The sequence below is a fragment of the Artemia franciscana genome, chromosome 17 (assembly GCF_032884065.1).
Source record: "Artemia franciscana chromosome 17, ASM3288406v1, whole genome shotgun sequence".
NCBI classification, from domain to species: domain Eukaryota; kingdom Metazoa; phylum Arthropoda; class Branchiopoda; order Anostraca; family Artemiidae; genus Artemia; species Artemia franciscana.
In genome coordinates, this window is record NC_088879.1 from 28,650,743 (window position 1) to 28,661,891 (window position 11,149).

General features: G+C 33.6%; 1 protein-coding gene across 1 annotated transcript in view; it reads right to left on the reverse strand.

Moving 5' to 3' along the window:
* LOC136038109 (26S proteasome non-ATPase regulatory subunit 3-like) overlaps positions 1-8,632 on the reverse strand; it is a 51,282-nt gene extending 42,650 nt beyond the window's left edge. Inside the window, exon 1 of the mRNA XM_065721124.1 lies at positions 8,454-8,632. Coding sequence (XP_065577196.1) covers positions 8,454-8,553 — 100 coding nt within the window. The 5' untranslated portion in view covers positions 8,554-8,632. The remainder of the gene's footprint in view (positions 1-8,453) is intronic.
* Between the last annotated feature and the right edge of the window lie 2,517 nt (positions 8,633-11,149).

Sequence of the window (11,149 nt, forward strand, 5' to 3'; positions counted from 1 at the left end):
ACTTTTGAAGTAAAGCAGAATGGAAATTTTATCAAACACCCTAGAAAAATCTATATAAATGCAATCAAACAAAAGACCTTCATCTGCTATTACATGGAAGTCAGTAACTACTTCCAAAAACTGTGTATCACATCAACATATTTTACAGAAACTGTGCTGAGATGGATCCCAGAGAAGATTTGATTCAAAATAATTTGTATTCTCTTGACAATTAGTTTTTCCATATTTAAAGAAAAAATTGAAGTGTTTGATTTTTGTATATAGTTTTAAATTGTGTTTTTGTGCCACTCTTATACAGGGGTTTGAGTATTGCTTTTTTCCATGCTGAAGGGCACGTACTGGACACCAGACACAGATTACACAAATATGTCAGCAGTTCAGTGAGTACTATTGCAAGTTCTCAGATCATATGGTTCAAAAATTCATGAATGCCTAGTGATTTATTTGTGTCAAGATGCTTCAGGGCCTCAAAAATTTGTTGATCATTAAAGTCAAAATCATCAAAATCTATTGTGAAATTGGTAGAAAAAACAGGATCAGTAGGAGTTTCACTGCAAGGTTGTGTAAAAACAGATAAAAAAGGTTTATTAAAATGTTCAACTTTTCATTATCATTGTCTATATTTGTCTATGCTTCTGGATCAATGAAAGAAGTGGAGGATGGGGACTGTGCAGTTTGGTTTTTCCTTGTATATTTCCAAAATCTTTTTATGAATATATAGTCTTTAGGAATATAATAATTGCTTCTACTAGAAATTAAAATTTAAGTACTTTTTGACCTCTTCAAAATAACAAATTTTCAATGAAAGTATGAGTTATTGCTTGTATTTCACAAAATAATACTATGTTTTCACAGTACCATTTTTTCTTGATCATTTCAAAATTTAAGGTAATAATATATTAATTACAAACATTGATTTCTTAGTGCCAAAACTCTCAGAACTAAAAGTGTTACTTTATGAAAAGGATGTAGATGTTTTCTGTGTTTGTGAGGCGTGTCCTAAGAACTCTTTGACCAAATTGGATGACGCACATATTCAAATCCCTGGATACTTACTCCTGAGCAACCTAGATAGTAACCTGTGTTGAAGAGGAGTGGCTATCTACACTAGGCTTGGAATTAAGGTAGATAAAATTGATTTTTCTATTTCTCAACCTACTAATACTTGGGTGGAACATGTATTAGTTAGACTTCTAATTGGATTTGAAATTGTGAATATTGGTGTGCTTTACCATAGCCCATCAGCTCCAAACCAACTAGTATCTCACCAAGCAGTTTCTAACGTAATACATATCTTATGTAATCTAAATTCATCACTTGTGCTTTATGGTGATTTTAATATGCCAGAAGTTCGTTGGTCTGAAGGTATTGGGTACTCACCCCCTAATAACCCCTCCTACACAACCATCCAAACCCTTGCTGACAACTTCCTAACTCAGATAATAATGCAACCCACTAGATTTAGACATTCACAACAACCATCATTACTTGACCTCCTTATTACAAATGACCCTGAGAGGATTACTTCCACTTGTACCACCCAGCTATTGGTGCAAGTGACCACATATGAATAATGAATGACATTAATATTAACCATAGTCGTGATGGTAAACTTAAGAGAACTTTTACCAATTATGCTTTAATCTGTGAAGAACTAGCTAATATAAATTGGGATGAGGGATTATCAGATGAGACAGACATTGAATCTAGTTGGAATCGTTTTAAGTCTACTTTACTAGGTGCATGTAGGAAGCATACAAAGGTTTATTGGTCAGATAAACCAAAGACTCTTCCATACCTTCCCAGGAATATTAAGAAAATTATCAGAAAGAAAAATAGAGCATGGAATAAATACCTAAAATGCAAGTGTGACAACCATCACAACAAATTCGCCATGCTCCAAAACAAGCTGAGAAACATGACAAGAAAAGTTATCCAAGACCATGAAGAATCTATTGCAAATGAGTCAAAGAAAACCCCCCAAAAATTCTGGCGTTATGTTACAGCCAACAACCCTTCCCGTCAACGCACCAAAAGGCTAAAAAAATCAGATGGCTCCAGTACTACTGACCCAAAAGAAATCGCTGATTGCATGAATGCCAGCTTTTGCACAAACTTCACCTCTAAGCCACCTGACATTACACTCCCAACCATACCTCCTGTAACAGTACACAACCCAATGTCCCCTGTAATCATTACTCAAGAAGATGTATTTAAAATACTAAGAAGTTTAAACTCCAACAAAGCTGCTGGACCTGATAATCTCCACCCTCGGCTTTTGATAGAATCTGCTGCTCACATTTCCCTCCCCCTTTCCAGAATATTCAACATGTCCCTGGCCAAAAAGTCAGTACCAAATGATTGGAGAACAGCAAATATTATACCAATTTTTAAGAAAGGTGACAAGGTTAACCCAGGAAATTATCGACCAATAAGCCTAACCTCAGCCATTTGCAAGATCATGGAAGGTATCATTAACCATGCTCTTATAAATTATTTAGAAGAAAATACACTTATTAGTGATAGACAACATGGATTTCGCAGGGGCAGGTCAATCGACACCAACTTTATTCAGTCATATGATCATGCAACTAAAATTTTGGATATGGGTAAACCGGTAGACATTATCTTACTCAACCAAGCCAAAGCCTTTGACAAAGTTGAACACTCATACCTGTTGCTGAAGCTTAAAGCTTATCAGGTGCATGAGGATGTGATTGATTGGATTGGAGCATTCCTAACTGGCAGATCTCAACGTGTCATGATCTACACTGATAATGGCGATCCAGTTTTCTCCTCCACTTCCCCGGTTATAAGCGGCATCCCACAGGGAACCATCCTTGGGCCAACGTTGTTCAGCATATATATTAACGACTGTACAACTTATCTATGCAACCTTTTAACATTATATGCTGACGACTGTAAGCTCATTGGGCCTGCTGAAACTGAAGAAGAAAGAGCCTGCATTCAGCTGGACCTTGACAGGCTATCCTCTTGGTCATCAACTTGGGCCCTACAATTCAATGCAACAAAATGCAAGGTACTGCACTTAGGGCACAATAACCCCCACCATCCCTACCATATAGGGTGTGATCAGTTGGAAGCAGTTGCCGAGGAAAGAGACTTAGGCGTCATTGTGGACAAAGATTTAAAATTCCACAGCCACACTCAGGCTCAGGTTGCAAAAGCTAATCGAGCTCTCAGACTCATTAAGCGCTCTTTTGTAACCAGAAAGTCATGTGTGGTTATAAAACTTTATAAATCCCTTGTCCGTCCCCACCTTGAGTTTGGCTTGACTTTGGCCTTTCCCCAAAATAAAATGGACACAAGAGCCCTTGAAAGTGTCCAAAGGAGAGCAACCAAACTGGTCCGTGGCTTAAATAATGTCCCTTACCAGGATCTCTGAGACTTCCAAGCCTCACCTATTGAAGATATAGAGGAGATGTGATCATGGCATGCAAAATTTTCAAATCCAGTTACCTGAACCAGATCTTCACCCCCTCTTTGGCTAACAATTCAAGAGGTCACAGTCTTAAGCTTCACCTGCCTAGATGTCGGAGAAGGGAACGACATGGTTTCTTTTCCATTCAGGTGGTCCCCCTCTGGAATAGCCTATCCAAGCCTACCATCCAAGCTGAGACACCCACTCCTTCAAGGCTGGAGTCAACAGGGACTGGGAGAGGGCCAAGTGGAGGCTGGACTGGGAAGCTAAGCCAACATAATTACATCACTCACCACCAGCAAGAACTACAGGAGGATCTACCACCTTATCTCGCTGGCAAATGCGATTTAAGGTAATTTAAGGTAAGGTAAAAGAATAATGCTACATTTTCTCATTGCTAAAATTATTTATTATAAGGTTAGTTTAGGTTAGGTTAAAAAGTGCTTAAACTTGAATTTATGGTAGAAGTGATTATTATATTTGTAAAGAATGTAAAAAAAAGGCATCAAGTGGTATGTTCACTAGATTGGTAAGTCAGTTATATGAACTCTCATAATTCACCTAAAATAACATATATCTATAAATACAATTGTTGTAACTATGATTGATTTGCAGCCAATTAGAGTTGCTTCAATGAGAATATCCAACTAGATAAAAATAAAGTAAATGAATACATTGCATGTTGCTTTAGTTTTGTCTTCTTTTCTACTGTCTATAGAACTGTTTGTTTTCTTCATCACAAGATTCCTTTCTCTCTTTGTTTTCAAGCAAGACTATATTTCATAAAGTAAAGACTAGGGAAGCCTGTTTGGTAGGTCTAGATTAGAGGCTACTGAGAAGGAGACATGTTAAGAAAACAAATTCTTACTTCATAAAATGTAGAGATAATAATAGCTTACATATTTTGAATGCAGCTGAGCTCTACAATATACCCCCCCCCAACCGCAAAAATATAGCTGATATTAGATATTTCCTATGTATTTTCTCAATGCATCTCTTTTTTTGTATCTGTAAAGTGATTCATTTGTAATGAAAGAAGAACTGGTAAATATATCACAGTCTATATTATTGACTTATCAATAAAGTGAACATACTACTTGATGCCTTTTTTTCTGCTTTTTATGAATATAATAATTACTTTTACCGCAAATTCAAATTTAAGCAATTTTGACCAACCCTAACTATGAATAATTTTGGCACTGAGAAATTACAGTATTATTTCATCAAAAACAACCAATAGCTTATACTTTAATTGAAATTAATCATTTTTAAGAGCTCAAAAAGTGCTCAAATTTGGATTAGGAAGAGAAGAAATCATTATATTGGTAGAACATTAAAAAAGGTGGTAAAATAGGAAAATGAAACTTTCAGGGATGAATCTACAGACTAAAGTATCTCCTGGGAAGGTATTTTGAAGCAACTATCTCTACTCCTTCTCCCTCCAGAGGGCCCTGACCTTTGATGACCTTTAAAAATATGTATGTTATAAAAGTTAAACCTTGCAAAATAGATCTTCTGCTTAATTGAATTATAACAAAATTGTTTTCAGCTTCTTAACTCTGCTCAATTCTATTTTATAACATTTTAAAGATATGCAAATACATTTCCTAAATTTAGGGGGGAAAACATTGATATGGCCCAAAATTCTACTCAAATAACAGGAATTGTATTTTCAGAACTAAAGGCAGAGAAAAAGCAACCAGTAACTAAAAATTTAGGTAAAATATTGTTTTGTCAAAATTTCAATAGGTATAGACCTGTCATGTAGGCAAATTTCAGGGCCCTCTAGAGGGAGAAGGAGTAGTGATGGGTACTTTAAAATATTTATTTTTTATTAATACCAAATATGGTAAGCTTTCAAGCTTGTTGCACTAAGCATAATAAAAAGAAGTTATGAAAATGCTGACAACATAATACAAACATACAAATCTATGAAAAATAACAACTACAACAAACACTGACAAATAATACTATAAACGATTTAAAAACGATTTACTGTGAAAATGTGTTTCTGCTAGTTCTGTTTTTAATCTGTTTATATCATCTGTTAGAAATGTTTCAGATGGAAGGTCATTCCATGGCTTCTACAAGCTGCTGTAAAATGAATGTTGGCCTATTTCCCCCCCCCCCAACTGCAAAAATATAGCTGATATTAGATATTTCCTATGTATTTTCTCAATGCATCTCTTTTTTTGTATCTGTAAAGTGATTCATTTGTAATGAAAAAAGAACTGGTAAATATATCACAGTCTATATTATTGACTTATCAATAAAGTGAACATACTACTTGATACCTTTTTTTCTGCTTTTTATGAATATAATAATTACTTTTACCGCAAATTCAAATTTAAGCAATTTTGACCAACCCTAACTATGAATAATTTTGGCACTGAGAAATTACAGTATTATTTCATCAAAAACAACCAATAGCTTATACTTTAATTGAAATTAATCATTTTTAAGAGCTCAAAAAGTGCTCAAATTTGGATTAGGAAGAGAAGAAATCATTATATTGGTAGAACATTAAAAAAGGTGGTAAAATAGGAAAAGAAACTTTCAGGGATGAATCTACAGACTAAAGTATCTCCTGGGAAGGTATTTCGAAGCAGCTATCTCTACTCCTTCTCCCTCCAGAGGGCCCTGACCTTTGATGACCTTTAAAAATATGTATGTTATAAAAGTTAAACCTTGCAAAATAGATCTTCTGCTTAATTGAATTATAACAAAATTGTTTTCAGCTTCTTAACTCTGCTCAATTCTATTTTATAACATTTTAAAGATATGCAAATACATTTCCTAAATTTAGGGGGAAAAACATTGATATGGCCCAAAATTCTACTCAAATAACAGGAATTGTATTTTCAGAACTAAAGGCAGAGAAAAAGCAACCAGTAACTAAAAATTTAGGTAAAATAGTGTTTTGTCAAAATTTCAATAGGTATAGACCTGTCATGTAGGCAAATTTCAGGGCCCTCTAGAGGGAGAAGGAGTAGTGATGGGTACTTTAAAATATTTATTTTTTATTAATACCAAATATGGTAAGCTTTCAAGCTTGTTGCACTAAGCATAATAAAAAGAAGTTATGAAAATGCTGACAACATAATACAAACATACAAATCTATGAAAAATAACAACTACAACAAACACTGACAAATAATACTATAGATGATTTACTGTGAAAATGTGTTTCTGCTAGTTCTGTTTTTAATCTGTTTATATCATCTGTTAGAAATGTTTCAGATGGAAGGTCATTCCATGGCTTCTACAAGCTGCTGTAAAATGAATGTTGGCCTATTTCCCCCCCCCCCCCCCCAACTGCAAAAATATAGCTGATATTAGATATTTCCTATGTATTTTCTCAATGCATCTCTTTTTTTGTATCTGTAAAGTGATTCATTTGTAATGAAAAAAGAACTGGTAAATATATCACAGTCTATATTATTGACTTATCAATAAAGTGAACATACTACTTGATGCCCTTTTTTCTGCTTTTTATGAATATAATAATTACTTTTACCGCAAATTCAAATTTAAGCAATTTTGACCAACCCTAACTATGAATAATTTTGGCACTGAGAAATTACAGTATTATTTCATCAAAAACAACCAATAGCTTATACTTTAATTGAAATTAATCATTTTTAAGAGCTCAAAAAGTGCTCAAATTTGGATTAGGAAGAGAAGAAATCATTATATTGGTAGAACATTAAAAAAGGTGGTAAAATAGGAAAATGAAACTTTCAGGGATGAATCTACAGACTAAAGTATCTCCTGGGAAGGTATTTCGAAGCAGCTATCTCTACTCCTTCTCCCTCCAGAGGGCCCTGACCTTTGATGACCTTTAAAAATATGTATGTTATAAAAGTTAAACCTTGCAAAATAGATCTTCTGCTTAATTGAATTATAACAAAATTGTTTTCAGCTTCTTAACTCTGCTCAATTCTATTTTATAACATTTTAAAGATATGCAAATACATTTCCTAAATTTAGGGGGAAAAACATTGATATGGCCCAAAATTCTACTCAAATAACAGGAATTGTATTTTCAGAACTAAAGGCAGAGAAAAAGCAACCAGTAACTAAAAATTTAGGTAAAATATTGTTTTGTCAAAATTTCAATAGGTATAGACCTGTCATGTAGGCAAATTTCAGGGCCCTCTAGAGGGAGAAGGAGTAGTGATGGGTACTTTAAAATAGGCCAACATATAAAATAGACATACAACATATACATACAACATTTAAAATACCTTCCCAGGACATACTTTAGTCTGTAGATTCATCCCTGAAAGTTTCATTTTCCTAACCTAAACCCTTTCCAACATAGCAAGAAGTCAATTAACTAGAATTTTACCAAAAAGGCATTAAGTGGTATGTTTGCTTTATTGGTAAGTCAACAATATGAACTGTGATACATTTACCTAAAAACTGGAAAAACAAGAGTGATGGGTGGAAGAATTCAGAGGAAATACATGATTTATGCTATATACCTGCACATTAGGGGTTTGGGGTAAAGTAATAGCATGGTGTAAAGTAAATTATTCTGCATTTTATGAAGAAAGAATTGTTTTCTTAACAAGTTTCCTTCTTAATAGCCTTTAATTATACCTAGATGTCACTGCATATTTTAACTTAGCATGAAATGACATAAGCTTCAATTAGTAAAGACAGGTGTTAGTATACTACACTAAAAACAATCTGGAACAGTGGGTAGAAGGGCATAAAGGAGAATAAACTAAGAACTGTAGCAGTATTAACCTAATTCAATTGTATTGGTGTGTTTCTGTCTCAAATGGTGAACCACTCCTTAGCCTTAATTTTTTAAACTAGGCCTAGCCAATTAATCTAAATACAGAGCAACTTACTAAATTACTTCTAATTTACTTAGGCTAATATTTATCAAATTGTGTAGAAACACTAAACTGAGAACACAAAAATACCACTTTCACATAGGGAAGGCCCAAACTAGACTATCTAAAATCAGTACAAAAACACAGACTAAAAAGAGAAATACCTTCAACATGTATGAGTTCAACATCTTTTTTTATTTCTGCTTGAATTTCATCCCCTTTGCTTTCTTGCATCTCTACATCTGTGCTAACAGGCTCTGACATTCTCTAATTTTTGTATGACTGGCAATTTTTTAGAAAATCTTCCGTTTCTTTTTTAATTTGCATCTGAGCGGTTTTGGATGCTACCCGACCTAACTTGGTATTTGGCTAAAAAAAGAGTGAAAAGCAATGTTTTGGCTTCTCTAAATCAAGTAGGTTTTATGCAATGCCTGTACAGTATTTGGCTCAAAACATAAAGGATTAAGGATTAAGGATTGAGGATTAAAGGATAAAGTTTAAGGATTGTTAACCACTTTTTTTGACGGTACCTTAGTTGCGTTCGAATCGACTCGAAAAAGTCAACTTAAAAGTTGACTTTTTTCTCTGCTGCCGTTTTATTTAGTAAAAAGTTGACCTAGAAAGTCAACACAGAATTGCGAATCGAACGCTTCAATGGCAAAAAATTTAGAAATATGAAATTGTTTTAGTCTAAAGACAAGGAAATTGTTAATAGGCCTAGTGGAAATAATCTTAGCTTTTCAGTGACCTGTAAGTAATCTTATCATGAAAAGAGAAATCACCAATGCTACAGCACAAACACAAAAAAAAAAAAAAAAAAAAAAAGGAGACAGAAGGAGAAAAGGAAGACTGTTTTCCTAAATTAGTGATTAATATAGACCAGCACTTGAATGAGGCCTTAACCCTACTCATCTATACAATCACATAGGTCAAACAGCATAGCCACACACAATCAACCATAAAGAATAATCCATGGACAGGCAGTCATGTCATCAATAAGTATAAGTCGTCATTTACCAAACCATAGAAAAAATAATATAGACAAATAATTCAGAGGCAACACCCAACATAAGGGCTCATCAGGAGAATACACTGGCCTATATAGGGTTTTGCCACTCTAAATTCTCGTTATTCTCGTTATGCATATTCCTTAGGATTTAAAGGGTTTTTGGTGTTCTAGGCCTATCTTGCATAGGCCAAGCTTAATAAGAAATGAAAAGAAAAATTTTATGTTATTAAAAACGTTGATTCTCAGGAAGGCAGCTATCACATTGATGAGTTATTCTAATATTACCAAATCTAACAAGCTTAGTTTCTAAACCAACCTATAATTTTTAGTTGAAAAAATTAAAAATTATAGGTTGGTTTGTAACTTTATATTATAGGTTAGTTAAAAACTAAAAATTAGTGGCTTCTTTTCCCAGTAAAATTGGTGCAAACAGTATTACTGGCTTTCAAATAAAGTGGATATACCACTCCATGCCCTTTTTTATCCTTTTTATAAATATGATAATTGCTTCTACCACAAATTCAGATTTAAGCACTTTTTGACCTCTTAAAAATGACCTATATGTGGGGTCATTACAAATCTGTAATAGCTTAGAAACAAATTTGGGCTATATATTTGTACATCAGGGGGTGGGGGGGTAAAGCATAGCATATATTAAATACGTAAACTAACCATTGGTGTATTTTTTTTTATGTTTGTGCTGTTGCACTGGTGATTTCTCTTCTCATTAAAATTCAATGTGCACAAACACAAAAAAAAAAATATGGCAAAGATTAGTTTACTTATTTAATATATGCTATGCTTTACCCCCACCCCCACCCCCTGATGTGCAAATATATAGCCCAAATTTGTTTCTAATCTATTACAGATTTTTTATACCCCATATTTAGGTCATTTTTAAGAGGCCAAAAAAGTTTAAATCTGAATTTGCAGTAAAAGTGATTATTATATATGTAAACAGCATTAAAACAGGCATCAAGTGGTATATTCACTTTATATGAAAGCCAGTAATACTGTTTGCACCAATTTTACCCTTTTCCCTAGTTATATAGTCTGTATTCATTGAGATTGTTGTTTAAACTAGATTTCTAACATAAAGTAGGGGCAAAATTTTACTTTGGCTACTTTTGACTATCTTTGAAAGAGGTTAGGTTAGGAAAATGAAACTTTCAGGGATGTGTCTGCAGGCTGAAGTATGTCCCAGAAAAGTATTTTGAAGTACCTACCTCCATTTCTTTTCCCTCTAAATGGTCCTGAAATTTTGGGTTATCAGTTTCTTTTTCTCTGGCTTTAGTTCTGAAAAGACAATTCCTGTTGATTTGCCATAACACTGGGTTTTCTAAATTTAGAAATAATCTTTTATGCCACCTCACTATAGGTTAAATATTTGGCAGATATTATTTATTCTCCATGAATTTTTTTTTTTTTTTATTGGATTTCATATGATGTCAGTTGCTTTCTGTTAAACATACATTTATTTTTAAAAATCAAGCTTCTTTTGAGAAAAAATTTGAATGATTTTTCTCTGAAAAATATCACTGAAATATAAAGTGATATAAAATATGAGAAATATATGAGTGATATAAATATCACTGAAATTTTCTCTGAAATATCACTGAAAGGGGATAGGTTAGGAAAATGAAACTTTAAGGGATTGGTCTACAGGCTAAAGTATGTCCTGGGAAGGTATTTCAAAGTACATATCTCTACTCATTCTTGCTCTAGAGGGCCCTGACCCTTGATGACCTTCAAAAATAGTCTATCTGTGTTATAAAAGTGAAACCTTACAAAATAGATCTTCTGCTGAAATGAAGTACAACAAAGTTGTTCTCAGCTTAACAACTTTGCTCA